At 33.7% G+C, this 21881-nt stretch overlaps 2 protein-coding genes across 7 annotated transcripts in view; both read right to left on the minus strand.

Annotated features, from left to right (window-relative positions):
• The window catches only part of mtmr11 (myotubularin related protein 11), a 35398-nt gene extending 29458 nt beyond the window's left edge, over window positions 1–5940 (minus strand). The window contains exon 1 of one of the 3 annotated variants that reach the window (XM_051131554.1): window positions 5801–5940. Coding sequence is in view for 1 of the 3 variants with exons in the window: in XM_051131552.1 (XP_050987509.1) it covers window positions 2601–2657 (57 nt within the window). In the remaining 2 variants the exon portion in view is untranslated. Of the gene's footprint in view, window positions 1–1775; window positions 1798–2600; window positions 2989–5800 lie in introns of those variants that run through there. The other 2 variants (XM_051131552.1, XM_051131553.1) reach the window with 2 other exon arrangements.
• Window positions 5941–7633: 1693 nt separating this feature from the next.
• The window catches only part of otud7b (OTU deubiquitinase 7B), a 30554-nt gene continuing 16306 nt past the window's right edge, over window positions 7634–21881 (minus strand). For 2 of the 4 annotated variants that reach the window (XM_051131377.1, XM_051131376.1), the window contains exons 5-12: window positions 20583–20684; window positions 19775–19902; window positions 18551–18657; window positions 18326–18453; window positions 17892–18041; window positions 17470–17584; window positions 15225–15303; window positions 7634–13919 (exon numbers count right to left, since the gene is read on the minus strand). In XM_051131377.1, coding sequence (XP_050987334.1) covers window positions 12465–13919; window positions 15225–15303; window positions 17470–17584; window positions 17892–18041; window positions 18326–18453; window positions 18551–18657; window positions 19775–19902; window positions 20583–20684 — 2264 coding nt within the window. In that variant the 3' untranslated portion in view covers window positions 7634–12464. Of the gene's footprint in view, window positions 13920–15218; window positions 15304–17469; window positions 17585–17891; window positions 18042–18325; window positions 18454–18550; window positions 18658–19774; window positions 19903–20582; window positions 20685–21881 lie in introns of all 4 variants that reach the window. The other 2 variants (XM_051131375.1, XM_051131374.1) reach the window with 1 other exon arrangement.

Raw genomic sequence — 21881 nt, forward strand, 5'->3', positions numbered from 1 at the left:
TTACAGTGTGAAGTTAAACCCATGGGAGAAGCAGTGAGTCATATTTATAGTTTTATTTTTTAAACCATCCACATTCCAGACAAGCTGATTCCAAGTCTCCCATTTAAAGAGTCTGAAACTGCTCTGAAAATTTCTTGTTATGACTGGTTTGAACTGGCTTAATGTGTTTTAAATGAAAAAGCCAGTGTGGTAAAGTCTTCCCACAACTGCTACATTCACAATTCCTTTTCCATCTGTTCATTTACAGCACTGGAAGAACATATACGCTGGCCCATTGGGTGGCCTCCATCCACAGCATCTAGACACAGATTCATTTTCTAAGCAGGGAAGAGCCACTTGCATTATACGCCTGACACTTCAACAATGCATATTCACCACCTCCACACCTAGTGAGATCCGGGTAGGCTGTTTCCATGGCAACAACCAGATGTTGTGCACATCAGGGCCTCCACGCTCTCCAGAATCCACGAGTGAAAGCATCTGCTAACGTTTTTCCCCCCTCGAGGCAGCTTAAAATAGCCAGGGAAGAAAAGTTACGCAGGCGAGGTGAGCGTTAGGAGATTATAGCTTAAGAAAGGAGATGATTAGCTCTCCCATAAATAAAAATCATCATCACTGACTCATCCTCATGTCATTCAGACCATGTATTATTTTCTTTCTTGCATGAAACACAAAGATGATGTTAGGAAGGATGTCCGACCTGCTCTTTCCCAACCAAAAATAAATAAATAAATAAATAAATATAGAACATGTCTAAAATAAATAAATACCATTTTTAAATAAAAAAAATATAATACAAAATAAAACGTAAAATATTTGTAAAGCATGAGTGCAAAATAAATGTTTTGTTCTATACAACAAAAGTGAATGGTAACTTACAGTATACTGTCAATCCTCAAAAATTAATAAATAAATGAATTAAATTTTTTTTTAAAAAACACTACTAGTCAAAAGACGTCTCTGCTGCTCACCAAGCCTGCATTTAATTGATTCAAAGAACAGCAAAAAACTGTAAAAATTTGAAATATGTTTACTATTTAAAATAACCGTTTTCTTTTTGAATATATTTTAAAATGTATTTTATTTCTGTGATTTCAAAGCTGAATTTTTAACATCATTACTCCAGTCACATGATCCTTCAGAAAATCATTCTAATATTCTGATTTGCTGCTCAAAAAATAAATAAATAAATAAATAAATAAATAAAAAAAAATTCAGGTTTCTTTGATGAACAGAAAGATCATAAGAACAGCTTTTATCTGAAATAGACATTTTTGTAACATTATAAATGTCTTTATCATCACTTTTGATCAAGTTGAAATAAATGAAAGTATTAATGTCTATAAATTCTTCAGCCAGTGTTGCAAAAGCTTTTTATTTCAGATAAATGCTGATCTTTGGATTTTTCTATATATCAAAGAAACCTGAAAAAATTGGACTCAGCTGTTTTAAATATTGATAATAATAATAATAATAATAATAAATGTTTCTTGAGCAGCAAATCAGAATATTAGAATAAATTCTGAAGGATCACGTGACTGGAGTAATGATGTTAAAAATTCAGCTTTGAAATCACAAGAATAAATTACATTTTAAAATATATTCAAATAAAAATCAGTTATTTTATTTCAAAATTTTTACTTTTATTATTTTTTTTTTTAACTGTAGTTTGGATCAAATAAATGCAGGCTTGGTGAGCAGACGAGACTTCATTACATTAAAAAAATCTTACCATTTAAAAAAAAAATAAAAAATTCATAAAAACATCAACTCACCACACCCTATGAGATAAAGGTACACAAACAGAAGAACTAAACTGTAATCCCATCTGAAAATCCAATAAAGGAGGCTCTGTTATTCAAACATATTTTTAGACTGCATCATTTTAAGTAACAAATACAACCAGTCAGACGTTACCCTCCCACTAAAGCAGACTTACGCTTTCTTGTTCCTTTCAGAGAGTTTTTTATTATTTAATTTTTTTCCTAAACGGAAAAACTGACTCCTCACCCACAGATCCTCGACAATTCCATTTAAAGAGATTCTGGTGAAAGAAACTAAAATGATGTCAATGCAGTTTCCAAATACAATAAGGTGAAAATTATAGAGGATAGAGTTGAACAGAACAGAGAAGTATACTCCATCATTCACAATCACAGCATGTGAAAAAACTCCTAGCAGGTCCAAAAATTAATCCAGCTAAACTGAGCTTCATACGCTAGACAACATAAGCCATTCTTGGACAAGTTTTCACTTTTTTTTTTTTTTTTTTAATGGAAAAATGACTCCTACCACAATTGCAGATTGTGGTCACATTCATTACGCCTATTTCTGGTAAAATTACGAATTTAATGAATGCAGTTTTTTTTTTCTTTTCCTGGGAAAGTGACTAACTGTATTTGCATGAAAGTTGCACAAAAATTAACTCATTTGTCATAAACTTACCCACAAATGAAATACAAAAAATTTATATGGACGTAGTTTGAATTATAACGTATATATTATACTTACAGTCGACGCAGAAATGAGAAAACAATAATAAGCTACTAAATAAATGATAGCTATTTAACGTTACCTTAAAATTTAACCGTTAAGCTTACCTTCATGTCCGGAACCATCTGTCTCACTTTAAAGGTGGTTTTGGACCCTGTCAACATGATTTCAACCTAAACCAGCTCCGGATTAACAGGATAAATGGTGTATTTGAAAGAGGTTTGACGGTTTGATCCTGTCCATGTTAACGTTACTGAAATCGGATGGTCCGCGTCCTGTTCGCATCACTAAAGCGCTTTCGCACATTTCTCCATCCGTACTACGTTAATATACTTCACCAAACGCGAAATCATCTCTAACGGAAATCTATTTTCACAAAAAGGACGCGCTTTTTCCCACCGCATTTGTTTACAGCCCCTTCGCCATAGTGAAATGACACGGGTGTTACTGAGTAACAAAAACCAGGAGCGAGTCTCTTAAAGGGGCAGTACCGCCAAAACTGAATACGCGCCTCCATCTGTGTCTCAAAACCTAGTGAGCTGTGGCTTTTTTGGACATCAGTGGTCATGTTCGAAATATCACGCTAGCGGACTACTCTTACTATTTATAATGACTGTAGTATGCATAGGCTACTATTAATAGCGTTCACATTTTCTGTATGACTAGCCAACCAGATCTGACCTTTTATTTACAAATGTGATATTAGGTTATTCCAAGGGGTTAAGGTTTGCGTAGTTAGCCACTCTCTTTTCCTGTTTACAACCATTTTGAAATGATATATTCAGATTTGTTTTGTTTTTTTGATCGTCATATTTATTTTTTTATTTTTTTTACACATATTAAAATAGAAAACCGTAATTTTAAATTGCAATAATATTAAACAAAACTACTGTTATTTCTGTATTTTTGTACCAATAAAATATAGCTTTAATGAGCATCAAACTTTTGTCAAATTTATTATTATTATTATTATTATTATTATTATTAAGCAACAGTATAAAGACACCTATAAAATAATTTTTAATTGATATTTATATATTTATCAAGCAGATACATTTAATAAGTTTTTTATGCGTCTGTTTGCATATAAATAAATAAATAAACAAACAAATACATAAATATTTATTTATTAATATTTTAAGTATATTAAAATAGAAAAACATTATTTTAAATTATATTATTATATTAAAGCAAATTACTGGCTTTGACGAGCATCAGACTTCTTTAAAAAACATTTTCTAACATTTATTATCATTATTATTATTATTATTAAGCAATAGTATAAAGACGCCTATAAAATAATTTTTAAATTGATATTTATATATTTATCAAGCAGATACATTTCATAAGTTGTGTGTCTGTGTTTGCATATAAATATATAAATAATTAATTAAACAAATAAAATATATTAAAAATAGTAGTATATTAAAGTATATTAAAATAGAAAACCATTATTTTAAATTGCAATTATATTAAACAAAACAACTTATTTCTGTATTTTTGTACCAAATAAATATAGCTTTAATGAGCATCAGACTTCTTTAAAAAACATTTTATAACATTTATCATTATTATTATTATTAAGCAATAGTATAAAGACACCTATAAAATATTTTTTATTGATATTTATAAATTTATCAAGCAGATACATTTCATAAGTTTTATGTGTCTGTGTTAGCATATAAATAAATAAATAATTAAACAAATAAAATATATTAAAAATAGTAGTATATTAAAGTATATTAAAATAGAAAACCATTATTTTAAATTGCAATTATATTAAACTAAATTACTGCTGTTTCTGTATTATTTATTTATTAATATTACTAAGTAAAAATAGAAAACCATTATTTTATGTTTTATGATATTTTAAGTTTTATGTGTCTGTGTTTGCATATAAATAAATAATTAAACAAATAAAATATATTAAAAATAGTAGTATATTAAAGTATATTAATATGGAAAACCATTATTTTAAATTGCAATTATATCAAACAAAAAACTGCTATTTTTGTATTTGTTTTTACCAAATAAATGTAGCTTCAGCATCAGACTTCTTTTAAAAATATTTTATAACATTTATTATTATTATTATTAAGCAATATTATAAAGGCACCTATAAATCATTTTTAAATTGCTATGTATACATTTACCAAGCAGATACATTGCATAAAATTTATTATTATTATTATTATTATTGTTATTATTATTATGCAATAGTATAAAAGAACCTATAAATTATTTTTTACACTGCATAACATTTATTATTATTATTATTATTATTATTATTATTGTTATTGTTAAGCAATAGTATTAAAGCACCTATAAATTATTTTAAAATTGCTATTTACATATTTGTCAAGCAGATGCATTGCATAACATTCATTATTATTATTATTATTATTAAGCAATGGTATAAAGGCACCTATAAAATAATTTTTAAATTGCTATTTATATATTTATCAAGCAGATACATTGCGCAACATTTATTATTATTATTATTATTATTGTTAAGCAATAGTATTAAAGCACCTATAAATTATTTTAAAATTGCTATTTATATATTTGTCAAGCAGATGCATTGCATAACATTTATTATTACTATTATTATTATTATTATTAAGCAATGGTATAAAGGCACCTATAAAATAATTTTTAAATTGCTATTAATATATTTATCAAGCAGATACATTGCATAACATTTATTATTATTATTATTATTATTATTATTATTATTATTATTATTATTATTATTATTATGCAATGGTATAAAGGCACCTATAAAATATTTTTTTAATTGCTAGGTATATATATTTATCAAGCAGATACATTTCTCCAAAGCAATACAGAGGAATACAATGTAATTTATCTTAAGAAGTCAATAACATTAACTATTTAAATGCTTAAAAAAAGATATACTAGAGGTACTAGAAAATAGAGTAATATATGGAATAAAATGTATATTCTATCATTCATATAAGCACACTATTTGATAAATACTCAATTCAGCACTAATGTTAGCTGGTTTAACTTTAGACCTTTAAACTCAAAGGTCTAAAGTTAAACCTGTCAATTCCTGGAAAGGTGTTGCATGCTAAAAATAAATCTTCTGCCAATCCTATTACATGAACATTAGGTAATTAAATCTCATTTCCATTCTGTGCATTATCAGTGCATCTAAATGCGGAAAATACCAGTCAGTATTCATATAGTTGTTTACAAACAATTATCTTCTGCTCAAACATATTGCACTTCACAGATGAGCAAACACACTTGACACTGACATCATTTTTGACACCCTAGTTACCTTCTCACCGCAGTATCAAAGCACCATTTCACAGCAACATCCAAACAGCAGAGAGACTGCGACAGCCGTTTTTAGATTACGATGTACGTCCACATCAGCGCTCGGGTGGATATGAACATGATGCAGTGTGCACTGTGTAGAAAAGGCTTCCACCTGAAATGGATACCTGCAAAGCAAAAACAAATGAAAACTGATCCCAAAGATATCAGTGTTGCTATTACTAATTCATCAGACTCTCACTTCGAATTTATTAGAGCAAAAGAACTCGAGCAATAGCCCACAAAAATGCCTCATAAATAATACAAACATCTGGAGCACTACTCTGGTAATTTCTCAATTAAGCTCAAATTAAGCTTTCAGCAATCTAATATAAACACGCATTAAGGAGAGTAAACTTTATTTAAGCGTTACCCTGTTAACAGTGTCCTGACACAAGGCAAAGATCACATGCTGTGGTAAATAGCAGTCTTAAATGGCAGACAGTGCTTGCTGAATATTAAAATTAAATGACTTTACTTTGGAGTAACTTATTTCTGAAACAGCTGGAAGGACAGACATCAAATGTTTTTTTTAGCTAAAGTTATAGAAGCTATAGTTTATGTTCATGTTAATTTAGAACATTATTTTGCAAAATAAGACCTTGTTAAAAGAATAGTTCACCAAGAATGTAAAAATTCGCTAAAAATGTGCTCACTCTCAGGCCATCCAAGACGTGCACTAGTCAAAAGTTTTTGGATTTGTAGATGAAGATTTGTAATGTTTTTAAACATTACATAATGTTTCTTCTGCCCACCAAAGTACAGCAAAAACAGTAGAAATATTTTTACTATTTAAAATAACTGTTTTCTATTTGAATATATTTTAAAATGTAATTTATTCCTGTGATCAAAGCTAAATTTTTAAGCATCATTACTCCAGTCACATGATCCTTCATAAATCATTTTAATATTCTGATTTGGTGCTCAAAAACATTAGTATTGTTGAAAACAGCAGAGTAGATTTTTTTCAGGTTTTTTTGATGAATAGAAAGTTCAAAAGAACAACATTTATCTAAAATAGAAATCTTTTGTAACATTATAAATGTCTTTATTATCACTTTTGATCAATGTAAAGCAAAAAGTATTAATTTCTATAACTTCTTTCCCAAAAACAAACATAAAACATAAATGGTGATTCTAAGTTTTTGAATGGTATAGTGTATAATGAAGACTGGAGTAATGATTGTAATGATGCTGAAAGTTTAGCTTTGACCACGGGAATAAATTACATTTTAAAAGATATCCAAATAGAAAGCATTTATTTTAAAAAGTAAAACTATTTCACAATATTACTGCTTTTGCTGTATTTTGAATCAAATAAATCCAGGCTTGGTGAGCAGAAAAGTACTCTCTTCTGAAAAGTAAAACATTAAAAATCTCACTGTTCAAAAACTTTTGACCGATAGCGTAGATGAGTTTGTTTCTTCATCATTTTTACAAACACACAGCTTTTTACATTAAATGATGTTAACTAATCGACTGGAATGGTGTGGATTACTTGTGGATTGTAATGTTTTTAATCAGCTGTTTGGACTCATTCTGACGGCACCCATTCACTACAAAGGATCCACGGATGAGCAAGTGATGCAATGCTTAATTTCTCGAATCTGTTCCGATGAAGAAACAAACTCATCTACATCCTGTATGGCCTGAGGGTGAGTAAATTTTCTATTTCTTTAATAAAAATGGTAAAGTTCACAGGTTTTATAAATGCAGCTGAAATACAAGATGCTTGTTATATCTCAATAGTTAAACAGAGAATGAGTGTGCAAAATAAAACCAATGCAAACAACTGTTTAAATACAATGAGAATTTTATTAAAACGGTGCAAAAAGAAAAGAAAAATAAAATAAAATAAACCTAACATAAAAATCAGATGTTCTTTCCACCTAGATTGCACTGTCACACAGCCTGGGGTCACCTCTCAAACAAGGAGAAAGGTAAAACGGCTGAAAACAAACACAAATCGCCCAATTAGCCAGAAGTAATGCACAAATATGATTAGATTAAATTGCATCTGCCAGTTCTGTACATGCAACAGTTTCAGTCTCATGCAAATTGGAGAATGCTGATGACTGTAGCTCTGTCACATCCATGAAAACATACCATATAAAAATAGTAAGCTACATCATAACAAAACAAAGCCCACTGTATTAAATAAGAGAATTTAGTGTGTGAAAACTGATGGCGGTGGACGCCACCGCCATCTTTAAAAAAATGTACTCAAAATCTGATTACATATCATAATTAGCTTTAAAATAGAATCAAAAGTAGGAATCTTCAAGAGGCCCGTCTGTGACAACTATAGCCACGTAAGAAAGAACATCCTAGTTTCAGAACTAAACATTCCAAACTTTTTGAAAAATCTTACTACAAATATATATTTTCAAATCATACCTTGTCACTGATGGAGAAATTAGTTTGTTCACAAGAAACGCTCGGATTTAAGAGGCTTATCTTGTCAGCCTGCGCCGTACGCTCCCGAATACTGACTCCACCACCAACTCAGCTGACTTCAACCCTGGGTCCTACAGCATACATTCGTATCTTTAAAAAACACTGTAAAACTGCGTTTGATTTACAAAAATAACTTGAACGTATTTATACAACGTTTTTATTTCTTAATACAAAAATGTTTGCGCTCTTATTGAAGTCCAACGCTCGGGGTGGCTGAATGAGCTTTCCATTCGTTAAATAACTGGATCCGTTAAACGCAAGCGACGACGGAGAATAGCTGTCAATTCACTGACAATTTCCTCTTGTTTGTGCCTCGAAGCTGCAATAGGTCTGCAAAAGCACAATTTACCAGACAAGCTCACAGGCAGAATTCCTTTTTGCAACTTTGCAGAATGGAAATCTGGGTAAATGGAGTTAATTGCTTGCAATTTATATTCAAATGTGCTTGATTGAGACTTTCCGAATCCAAAAGCAGCAGCAGCATACTCTTCGTCCCTTATTTACACTATGAAAATGTCAGCCATGGGTCTCAAAAGCTTGATTTAGACATAAAGGTGATAGCAAAAAAAAAAAAAAAACCTAAACAAGTGTGCCATCTATTGGTTATGAGAGTGAACAACATGTCTTTGGGTGAACCCTTCAGGTTCTTATTCTGCTGCAAAACATCACTCTGTCAGAAATATTTAGTGCTTCAAAACATAAATGAATCTGAGAACTTACAGCTTCAAACGCATGGGAGATACCAGATGAGGTATGTTAAAAATTTGTTAGGATACTAACCTAGCCTATATTTAATTGTGCAAATCAGTAATGCAAATGTGGGAACATTGTGGCCTTGAGCTGACACAGTTATACAAATATTTGCATACGAGTGATTACATCTGTATTGAGCGTTTGAGAAGCGGAAGGGGTTTGCTTGCGACTACAACAGTCTCTACATCTACCACCAACGCAGCACACTAACACTTACCCACATCAAATGAACATGATCACAGCAGCAACATCCTCTTACAGTACTATAGAGCCCATTTCACATGAGCAATGAGAGGGTAAAGGGATAGTTCAGCCTGAAATGAAGCATCTGTCATCATTCCCTCACCTTCATGTCATTCTGAACCTGTATGACTGACTTTCTGCTGTCAAACACAAAAAGAGATGTTTAGCAGAATGTCCAGACTGCTCTTTTCCATATAGTTGACATGCGCTCTGCTGTGCAAAGTCAAAACGTTGAGCAAAATTAGTAACTTGTAAATGACATGTAACAGACTGGTTTGACTCAACCAGACTCAGATTCAGAGAAAACTGTGTGCGTGTGTGCTATATTAGCAGTTTTGCCCTCCAAAATCTCATTCCCACATCCACATTGGCTTGATGTGCTCAGTTCTTGCTGTTTGTCATCACTGGCGTCAAATTTGTCAGTAGGCGAGATGGAGCGGAAGACTTTCTGTGAATAATGACTTGAAATATAATGCACAAGTTACAGCTGAAGTCAAAAGTCTGTACAGACCTTGCAAAATCTGCAAAATGTTAATTATTTCACAAAAATAAGAAGGATCATACTAAATGCATGTTATTTTGGTACTGACCTGAATAAGATATTTCACATATTGAAGAAAATAATAGTTGAATTTATAAAAAATGACCCTGTTAAAAAGTTTACATACACTTGATTCTTAATACTGTGCTGTTACCTGAATGATCCACAGCTGTATTTCTTTGTTTAGTGATAGTTGTTCATGAGTCCCTTGTTTGTCCTGAACAGTTAAACTGCCCACTGTTCTTCAGAAAAATCCTTTAAGTCCCACAAATTCTTTGTTTTTTTTTTTTGTTTTTTTTTTGTGTGTATTTGAACCCTTTCCTACAATGACTGCATGATTTTACAAACCATCTTTCCACACTGAGAGCTGAGGGACTCATATGCAACTATTACAGAAGGTTCAAACACTCACTGATACTTCAGAAGTAAACGTGTTACATTAAGAGCCAGGGGGTGAAAACTTTTGGAATTTGGGTAAATCAGGGTAAATTTAACTTATTTTGTCTTCTGGGAAACATGTAAGTATCTTCTGTAGCTTCTGGAGGTTAGTACTAAATGAAAAAATGTGATATTTAGGCAAAACAAAAAAAAAAGAAAAAAAAACAAAAGAAAAAAAATGTACACAAATTCATTCCATTCAAAAGTTTTTACCCCCCAGCTCTTAATGCGTAATTTTTCCTTTTGACGCATCAGTGAGCTTTGAACCTTCTGTAGTAGTTGCATATGAGTCCCTAAGTTGTCCTCAGTATGAAAAGATGGATCTCAAGACCATACAGTCATTGCTGGAAAAGGTTTAAATACACAAAAATGCTGAAAAACCAAAGAATATGTGGGACCTGAAAGGCTTTTCTGAAGAACAGCAGGCAGTTTAACTATTCAGGACAAACAAGGAACTCATGACTAAACAAAGAAATACAGCTGTGGATCATTCAGGTAACAACACAGTATTAAGAATCAAGCGTATGTAAACTTTCGAACGGTAATTTTTATAAATTCAACTATTATTTTCTTTTGTGGACTACATGTAAACATCTTTTATGTGAAATATCTTATTCAGGTCAGTACTAAATAAAAATAACATACATTTTGTGTGATGCCTTTTATTTTGGTAAAATAATTAACATTTTGCAGATTCCACAAGATGCATGTAAACTTTTGACTTCAGCTGCATATGGGCCACATTTACTTTCATTATATGGAAAAGAACAACCTACTTTTGTATTTGCCAATCATACAGGTTTGGAACGGCATGCAAGGCTGAGTTCATAGCAGTATTTTCATTTCTGGCTGACTTACACAACTAGCTGGCTTTATTGGAGGCTGTTAACAGTGTAACTGGATTTTAAAAAGGTAAAATCTCGATGCACGGTGCATCGTGTAATTGAGATACCGAGAGATCTGTTAGCATCCCTCTACATCCACAAACATCGACAACACTATAATCAGCACTGCGAACCCAAAAATCAAACAAAAGTAGAAATTCAGTTCAACAATCCCCCTGAACTAAGACTGAAAAGGCAACTAGGAAACAAGTGAGCTTGCGCACAACAGTGGCACCTACAGCCGAACCCTGACCTCCGCAGTCCACGCGAGCGGACCTGCAAGCTCTGCCTCCGGAACAGAGCAAAACGCCAGACTAGAAGCACAGCAACATAACAGTCTATTCATTGTCACGTCTGAAGCCCACACGCCACAACCTCAGGACATTAGAAAAGTGCTTGATTTGGTGCAGAGACTGTTTTGGGGGGCGATCGATTAACAACATTTGGGGCTGTAACATTTGAAGGGGTCAGAAATCATTTTTCGACATCAGCCCCCTTTGACCTGCGAGTACCTAGAACTCTTTTATTAACACAACACTTCTGCATGATGTACCATTTCTGATTTAACAATCGGATTCCTTCCTTTTTTACGCTAATTTTAAAGGTTTTGCACTTTTAAATGTTCTAGAAACAGAACATAAACAACTTATTTTTAAAAATGGACAAGTGAAGACCCAAAGCGAAACCTTTGGCTATCAAGGTTCAGCTTAGAAGCAAGAAAGCACCATTTCAGCTAATTTATGCCAGTTGGGTATGGCTTCAAAAGGGGTGCAAGTTAAAGTATTGTAGCGTGGGCCAATGCAGATAACACTCACTTGAAGTTAACAGTGTGTTTTTGCCTTACACTCGCAATATGGCATTGACTACAGCGGAAATCCTACATGAAATGTCTATTATGTAGTATACAAACGCAGCTGATATAAATACGCATTTTCTGGTTGTGCTTAACGTGTATTTTGGGGTATGCAGCGTGTTTGTGTGATGCAATGTAGCACACTGTGCTCCAATGTCTATTGCCTGTGCTCTACATTCTCGTCACTAGGAGGAGACAAGGAGACAGGAAAGAGGATGACCACGTCAAGCAAATGTGGGCGGAGCTTAAAGCTCCTGCCTATGAGCCACAGCAAATGTAACACAACAGCAGTCCTACTCCCACAACGGTCATTTATTGTGGACGCCAAGTCTCTTTCTGGATCAGAAAGGCCGAACGTATGTTTTAAAGCAAGATCCACGCAAACAGGATATGGTGTGGCTCACACACCGGGCTCCAGTGAGTCCTATAAGAGAGAAACCGGACAGAGCTTGTCCATTCAAAACCTGTGTATGGTCGGCTCCGTTTCCCGTCTCTTCAGCTCCTCTCGGTAGCAGTACGAGCAGTAATTGCCCGTTTCAGGGTGGCCATAGTAATTGCAAGTAGGTGTTCGGCATCTGCTGGACTGCAGGGTGGCGAGGCCACCCGCACTGCCTAAAGAGTAATGCCTCACTGGCATTGGCCCATTGCGGCTGTCCAAGGTGAAACGTGAGTCCCGCAAGCCATTTGTGTAGCTTCCAGCAGGTTCAGTTGGGTAATCAATTGGGTCATGCTCTTGAGGAAAAGATGTCAGGCAGGGGCTGATGATACGGGATGGGCTGCCCAAGCTGGTGGAGGGTGGGTGGTACTGGGTATGGGGCGGGCCCTGTGCTAAAGGACAGTGCCGGGGCAAAGTAGCATAGGATGGTAGACCTGGGTAAGACGACGGCGAACCTCCTGCCAGCTGCCGCCGTGTATCCAAATAACCATGCATATGAAGATGCTGCGTGAGTGGGGTAGGAGAATGATCGATGAAGGTGGGCCTGGGGATCGGGACCACGCCGGAGTACATAACCGGGGTGAAAGACGACGACTTCAAAGCATTAAAGGTAGGAGGTGAGTTATCACTAACTTCCTCTTTGCTTTCAAAACTTCTGTAGCTCAACTCAGGCCCGTCCTTTTTTAATTGGGACCCCGCAGTCGTTACAAGACCACCGGCTGCTTTCCGTTCAGCTTCTCTTCTCTGTTCCTGTTCGGTGCGGAAGCGCTCCTCAGCATCGACCAGGTATCGTTGGATCATTTCCTCCTGAAACGGCTGCCGGTTGCTTGTAGTGAGTTGCGCGGCGAAGATGTACTTCCTTTCGCCTTGCATAGCAGATCGAAGGATGCTAAGACTCACTTTCACATCCGAGCTGTACTTAAAAGGATCACCTTCTGAAGTGTAGCCTCCATTTTGTCGCTCGCTGGTTGAGGAGGGTGAGCCTTTCCCAGAGTCCTCAGAGCCGGTTTGAATGGAGGGAGAGCTGTCCTTACTGCCCTTACGGCCTCTCAGAGAGCCTTTTTTCTTTTCTTGACCCTCCAGTTTGGATCCACTTCCACTTGTATTCTTCCCCGTCATCAGGCCTCCCACATTCTTTTTCAGCTTACTGCCCAGGCTCTTCCCAAAGCTGCCCAGCTTGTTGGCAACAGTGTCTGCACGTTTCTTGTCCTTGTCCTTGTCTTTCTCTTTCTTCCCCTTTTCTTTTCCAATTGTGCCGGTTGTCCCTGCTGAACTGTTACTGGATGAGCTAGAGGAGCTGGACGATCCACCACTCGTTTTGCCAGTTGTCCCACTGGTTCCAGTAGTGCTGCTGTCTCCATTGCCATTGGAACTGCTGCTGACGGACTCCTTGTCGGACTCTCCAGAGTCTGGTGGGGTGCGGGCGTCCTCTCCTGCAGATGCCGTAGGTGACTCCGGCTGGGCCAATGGGGCCTGCTGTGGATACAGGAAAAAAGAAATAATATTTTTATACGTGCTAAATGATTTAGCTGGAATACAAATAAAGAGCACACCACAAAATCTGAAAGCCAAGCTCAATGGCGATTCTTCAATTAAGGAAGAATTTTGCCCCCCTAGAATGTCTTGAATTAAAAAATAAATAAATAAAAAAGCAAATAATTATAGTTTTGAAACATATAATAACATATTATTTATTTACATATTTTTAATTAAGCAAAAGTAACATTTTAGACCTATGTCCAAATTACTTTTTTTTAATATATATACACACTACCAGTATTTGAAGTTTTTGAACTGTAATATTTTTAATATTTTTTTCTTCTGCTCACAAAGCCTACATTTATATGATCCAAAGTACAGCAAAAGCAGTAAAATTTTGAAAAATGTTTACTATTTAAAATTCATGTTTTCTATTTGAATATATTTTAAAATGTAATTTATTCCTGTTATTTCAAAGCTGAATTTTTAGTATCATTACTCCAGTCACATGATCCATCAGAAATCATTCTAATATTTTGATTTGCTGCTCAGCAAACATTATTATTACTGAAAACAGCTGAGTAGAATTTTTCATGTTTCTTTTTATCACTTTTGATCAATTTAAAGCATCTATAATGTTACAAAAGCTTTTATTTCAGATAAATCTGAGCTTGAAAAAAAATTTAGGGATCATGTTACGTAATGATGCTGAAAATTTAGCTTTGATTACAGGAATAAATTACATTTTAAAATATATTCTAATAGAAAACAGTCATTTAAAAATGTAAAAAAATATTTCAGAATTGTACTGTTTTTTACTGTATTCTGGATCAAATAAATGAAGGCTTGGTGAGCAGAAGAGACTTTTTAAAAACCATCAAAAACTTTTGACTGGTAGTGTATAATACTAATAAATTAAAAAAATAAATGTCATATTTAAATAATTATAAAGTATACATTTAACACACAACCTGTATAATACATTTACAAAAACATCAGAAAAAAAAAAAAAAAAAAAAAAAAAAGGTCAAACCCTTTTCAAATAAATTGTTATGTATGAAGTAACCAGTTTGGCAATTTAATCAGAATCATAATTTTTTTTTTAAGACTTTTACAGAGTAGCTTTAAAACATATTTATACCACCCTAAAGACATAAACCTTTTTAGTGTTACAATAAAAATACTTTGGGTGTACTTTTTCGTTGTCAGAGCCAACTTACCAAAGGTTTCTGGCTGATAGCATACACTAAACCAGTTAAATTATTCTTAGCATGTCAAACAAAGCACGAAGCTCACCTGTACCTCACAGGGTAGAGGAAGCCAGGTGACAGTCAAGTAGCAATGCAGCAGATGGAGCTTGGCCTCCAGAGATAAGGTTACACTAAAACCAAACAAGAGGCATGTCAGAGCGCTGATATTCACTTATAAGTGGCACTTAAAATGGCAATTCAACAAAAAACAAACACATAAAAGAGAAATAATAATGAGCAAGAAGAGAAATAATAATGAGCAACTTTCATGAACAACAAATATAAACAGAGATATTTAACAAGATAAGTGAATTATTTTAAAACAAGATATCATATAGTGACACATGTGAAAGCCGTGGGAATAACACAGATGCAACCCTGAGCTATTTGAGAGCTTTTCCGTGTTCCATTCATAGCAAGCATTTAGTGATAATCTGCATTAAAGAATGAGAGTTGCTAATCTTGAGTGTTGGCCAACAGCACACAGTCCCAGCAGGCTCCACGGGGCTAATGCCGTCATTATGGTCAGACATTACTAAACTCTGCTTTAAATAAGTCAGAGCTGAGTAATTTTGCATGACATAGTCAAAATAACCTGAATACTTTGAAAACATCTTTCTGAGCAAATCTGGTAAATGCACAACATGCAGCAATTACAGGAATGCTCCAAGCTTAAAACAAGTCAAAATCTACGGGTGGTATGTGTGACATGCGGTTGATTACCACAAGAAATAATTTTGACTCATCCCTTAGATTGTATAAACACGCATAAATGGCAGAAATGGAGAAATTAATCGTATAATTTTAACAAAAAGATGAGCCACGCATTTCTGTTTTAAAACTCTCCCAGATGTCTCGCTTCAGACTTAACATGCAAGGTTATTACTGTAAACAATTTATGCTTGTTATTCTTTTGAGTCTAAATTACTGTCTGTGGTAACTGACAGCATCTCAAAAATGTTGTCCATTGAGCTTTACAGTTGAAGTTAAAAGTTTTCATACACCTTGCAGAATCTGCAAAATGTTAATTATTTTGCCAAAATAAAAGGGATCATACAAAATACATGTTATTTTTTCTTTAGTACTGACCTGAATAAGATAATTCACATTAAAGAGATTTACATATAGCCCACAAAAGAAAATAATAGATGAATTTATAAAAATGACCCTGTTCAAAAGTTTACATACACTAATAAGATAATTCAGATAATTCACATTAAAGAGATTTACATATAGCCCACAAAAGAAAATAATAGATGAATTTATAAAAATGACCCTGTTTAAAAGTTTACATACACTTGATTCTTAATACAGTGTTGTAACCTGAATGATCCACAGCTGTGTTTTTATTTTTGTTAATGATAGCTGTTTATGAGTCCCTTGTTTGTCCTGTACAGTTAAACTGCCTGCTGTTCTTCAGAAAAATCCTTCAGGTCCCACAGATTCTTTGGTTTTTCAGCATATTTGTGTATTTAAAACCTTCCCAACAATGACTGTATAATTTTGAGATCCATCTCTTTACACTGAGAACAAGTGAGGGACTCATATGCAACTATTACAAAAGGTTCAAACACTCACTAATGCTTCAGATGGAAACAGAATGCATTAAGTGTAGGGGTGAAAACTTTTGGAATTTGAAGATCAGGGTAAATGTAACATACTTTGTCTTTTGGGAAACATGTAAGTATCTTCTGTAGCTTCTGAAGGGCAGTACTACATTTTTAAAAAAAAATATGATATTTAAGCAAAATAAGAAAAATGTACACAAATTCATTCTGTTCGAAAGCTCTTAATGCAGCGTTTTTCCTTCTGGAGCATCAGTGAGTGTTTAACCCTTCTGTAATCGTTACATATGAGTACCTCAGTTGTCCTCAGTGTGAAAAGATGAATCTCAAAAGCACAAGCAAAGGACTCATGAACTATCATCACTAAAAAAAGAATATAGAATAAAATGCTTTTTGTGTGATCCCTCTTACTTTGGTAAAATAATTAACATTTTGCAGATTCTGCAAGGTGTATGTAAACTTTTGACTTCAACTGTATATGCATGGGCTTTTTTTAAACAATGAATTTCCAATAAATCAATTCATTAAACTAGGTGGCACACTCATACAGAGGATTGCACAACTGACAGTGGAGCAAAGAACATGAGCGCCTCAAAAAGCTGGGACATGTTGATGTTCATATAAAAGACACAAAAAACTCTTAAAATCACACTGAATTAAAAGTAACAAAGCAAATTTGTTTTAAACCTAGAACAGTCCTTAAACAGACCAATGTACATAGTGAAATTCTACCTTGCTAGCATCACATTATCGTTGTCATCCTTGCCCCACTCCCAGTCTTCTCCAGGATCCACAGCAAAGTGCAAAGGCAGCATTTTATGATCCGAGTCCGTCAGAGGGATCACCACTGTGAAGGTTTTTCCCAAACAAAAGGTAACAATTGGTCAGTACCATTCTGAATTTCACTAATTCCCTACTTATAATTTATCTTATTTACAAACACAATACAGTATTCCAATGAATTCCAAGACTACAGTCCCAAAGGCCTTTGAAGAAATAAGCTGGATTAGAGTGGATAAAGACTTTCTGGAAACAATAAATTATTGCAGATTTTGTTCTGTCTTGCTTTGAAAACTGGTTTATCAGGCAAGAACAGCACACTGCATGAACTATAAAAAAGCAAACAGATTTGCTACATGCAAACCACTCCTCACCTTGTTCTTTGGAACTGTCTTTCTGCTCCATTGAGACCAGGGCAGAGAAATGGGCCTGGTCATATGCCAGAACGAGAGGGGAGCGGTGGCACTTGTTGGCTGGTACTTCCAGGGGCAGGTAAATCCCTCCAAATGGGATTGGTGCAAAAGCTAAACAACAAACAAAAGTGATAAGCCTTGCTTATAACATGGGAGGATAAATGGAATTTTTTAACAGGGACACTTTTGTGCTTTGCATTCTTCCGTTATAGTCACAGTCATGCTAATGTGCTCATGGTTACATTATAACCATGAAGATTACAACTGAGGCATTTTTGCAACTTAGCTTCAATAGATAAGAAAGGCAGTTTTGAGTTGTGACTGTTACAATATCTCAAAATGCATCAACCTTTCCCCCTTTTAAGAAGGAGAATGAATATTCTGTCCTTATTTACCTTCTCCCCCAGAGTCCCGCAGCATGGTGTCAGCCACCACCACTATCGGCCTGCGGAGTACGTGAGCAAGAACAAACACATGAAACTCCTCCAGGCTCTCATATACCGGCTCCTCCTGTGACTCGGCACTGCAGGACACAAAACACACTCACAGCATGAGCAAAACACTCCAGAAAACCTCTGTTTACAGCTTTCAGAAAATAAAATCAGATGTAATCAACACACCCATTGCTGCCGTTGGTGCTGTAGTGTATCCTGGGTTCGCTAGATGCCAGTTTTAACAACTCATTCCACTCTTTCTGCCACTCTTCCTCTGTGTAAACCAGTCCCGACTGCGTACAAATTCACACACATAAACATCATTAGGCTAAAACAAAGGCAACTTTTGTGCAGATTTTTTCATTTTTCAAATTACACTATTGTTTGAAAACTTGCAGTTGGTAACATTTTTTATATAATTTTTTTTTAAAGTTCAATTTATCTGATCAAAAAAAAAAAGTTGCATTTATTTGATCAAAAATATAGTAAAAACAGTAATATTGTGAAATATTACATTTTGAAGGAATTGTTTTCTATTTATTATATTTTAAAATGTAATTTCATCATGGGATGTCAAAACTGAACTTTCAGCATCAGTCTTCAGCGTTACATGATCCTTCAGAAATCATTCTAATATGCAGATTTGCTGCTCAAGAAACATTTTTTATTATTATCAGTTGATGACAGTCACGCTGCTTAATATTTTTTGTGGAAACTGAATTTTTCAGAATTCTTTGATAAACAAAGTTCAAAACAAGTTTATTTAAAATTTTAATTGTTTAGACAATTATAAATGTCTTTGCTGTTATTTTTTTATTTTGTAAATCAAAGTATATTTCTTATAAAAAAAAATAAATAAAAAAAACTTTTGGAAACACTTTACTTAAAGCCTTTAAGTATAATGCATTATAAAGGTATTCATAATTTAAATTCTAGTGCATTATACCTTTTAAAAAGAATAAATAAATGAACTAAAAATTCTATGTCTTTCACTTTCACATGCTCTTATTTTTCCTTAATATCTTTCTGTCCTACTTTTTATGGTTTTGAATAATGACTGAAAATTTTATAACCAAAGTTAAAATGCATTATACTACTTGAAGTCTTGTTTGTCATGTGTTTTAATGCAGTAGACTTTCTGAAGGTGTAACAATGAACAGATAAGTATTATAATATATTATAACTGTGGTTATTCATGAGATCATACAATGCATCATAATGCTCATTATAAGGCATAATTAATGCATTAAAACTACTTTTGTAATGCATTATATATAAAGGCCTAAAGTGTAACCAATCCTTTTCAATGGAAGAGTATATTTTACTTGAAGAAGCCTAATAGTAAATTGATTAGTGTTATCTGTTGCCATCTATTTGTACAAAATTAACCAACAGACAAAGTACTCTAACCTCTTTGTTCTGCATGGTTTGTTGCCATCTCCACCTTCGCTTTAAAGCCTCCCTCTCCTGCCCATGATCCATCAGTGCATAGAGAGACTTCCGCAGCATCAGGTCTCGATCATGAAAGCCCCACATACCTGCATAGAAATGTTTAATGTTTTAAACATAGTTACCGAATTAAAATCTTAAGTTTATACCTGGCAGAGGTTTCTAGACAAGTATGCAGACCATTTACTGTAGCTTTGGACATAATGGTTATATAGTTACACTACACTACAAATGTGACCCTGGACCAAAAAAAAAACAGTCGCAAGTAGCACGGGTATATTTGTAGCAATAGCCAGTACATTGTATGGGTCAAAATGATCTAGGCAACATTTTCTTTTATGGGAAAAATCAGTAGGATATTAAGTAAAGATAATGTTACATTAAGATATTTTGTAAATTTCCTAATGAAAATATCAAAACTTTTAAGTAGTTATATTTTTAAGTAGTAATATGCATTGCTAAGAACTTCATTTGGACAACTTTAAAGGCAATTTTTCTCATTTTTTTGCACCCTCAGATCCAAGATTTTCAAACAGTTGTATCTCAGCCAAATATTGTCCTTATTTATTCAGCTTTTAGATGATGTATAAATCTCAATTTTAAAAAAAATGTACCCTTATGACTGTTTTTGTGGTCCAAGGTCACAAATGAAATAAAAAAAAGCTCCTATACACCCTATCAGAAAGCTGTAAACTGGAAGAAATATGTTTAAAAACTCAGAAGTTCCGTGCTCATTGCTTGTTAACAAAAAAGCAGCTTGAACACTTACCCAGTGAGGCAGCGTGTAACAGACAGTTCCCATCACCACTAGTAGCCAGCGGTAATAAACTCTGACAGCCAGTTCCCAAACGAGTCCACCAGTTCAACCGTCCTGTTGAAGAAGGAAAAAAAAAAAAAAGGTATGACAATTATTTCTCTTTGTGATTACAGACACAGACACACACACACACACACACAAAATAAAATAAAATAAAACACATACTTCCCCATTATTTAGAAGGCAAAAAAAAAAAAAAAAAACCCAAAAAAAACACATATGCAAACAGTAGTATGACTGAATTTACAGTATTCATAAAACAGTTATAAAAGTTTTTCTGTCAATATTCTGAAGTATGCATCCAATGGATGCTTTACCATCCCATGAGGCCACAGGAGAGGAAAACATGGACAGAATTGCAGAATCCAGTCATAAAAACAGAATTTACTGTATAACACAGAATATCACGGAATTTGTCAAAGTTTGGATAAATAAATCAAAAGTAGGTCATTACAATTAAATCAAATCGTTATATGGACTAGTATCTTTAAATATTAAGTGAAAAGACTACTTAAATATGAATCTTCATGTTGTGCATGTCTCTGTGTGTGAATGGGGCAGATGCATGGTTTCATTTACTACACACATACTGAAGTGTGGACATTAATAGGACATTAATGTATGAACAACATTTCCAGAACTGCTCTAAAGTTGTTCCTTCTTTTGAGATAAACTGTCATCATATCATATACACACAGAAATGTAAAGGTATTCACAGCAACCCATCAAAATAAAACTTTAATTTTAACTTGAAGACATATACTACTATTGTTTAGTAGAATGTACATATTATTATTATTTTTTTCATGTTTTGATTTGAATAGCAACTTTGTTTGCCAACAAAATAAATTTGTTTAATTTTCATTAGATTAAAAGATAAATTATATATTTTATGCCATCATCTGATAACCAGAAAAATGTAAATATTGTAAAAATATTGTAAAAATAATCTTTAATAAATTAAGTTATGCAAAACGGAATTTGGGAAAAAATAAAACAGATTTTATAAGGACCTATGGTAGTACATATGACAATGACATAATTATATCATGACCAGTTTTACATTCATACTATACAGAACATATTTTTATCAGTCACTAAGTAATTCCTTATTCAAAAGAAGTACATACTCAGAGAGTATATGTGACCCTGGACAACAAAACCAGTCATAAGGGTCAATGTTTTTAAAAATTGATATTTATACATCATCTGAAAGCTGAATAAATAAGCTTTCCACTGATATATGGTTTG

Source organism: Labeo rohita, chromosome 16 (assembly GCF_022985175.1).
Source record: "Labeo rohita strain BAU-BD-2019 chromosome 16, IGBB_LRoh.1.0, whole genome shotgun sequence".
NCBI lineage: Eukaryota > Metazoa > Chordata > Actinopteri > Cypriniformes > Cyprinidae > Labeo > Labeo rohita.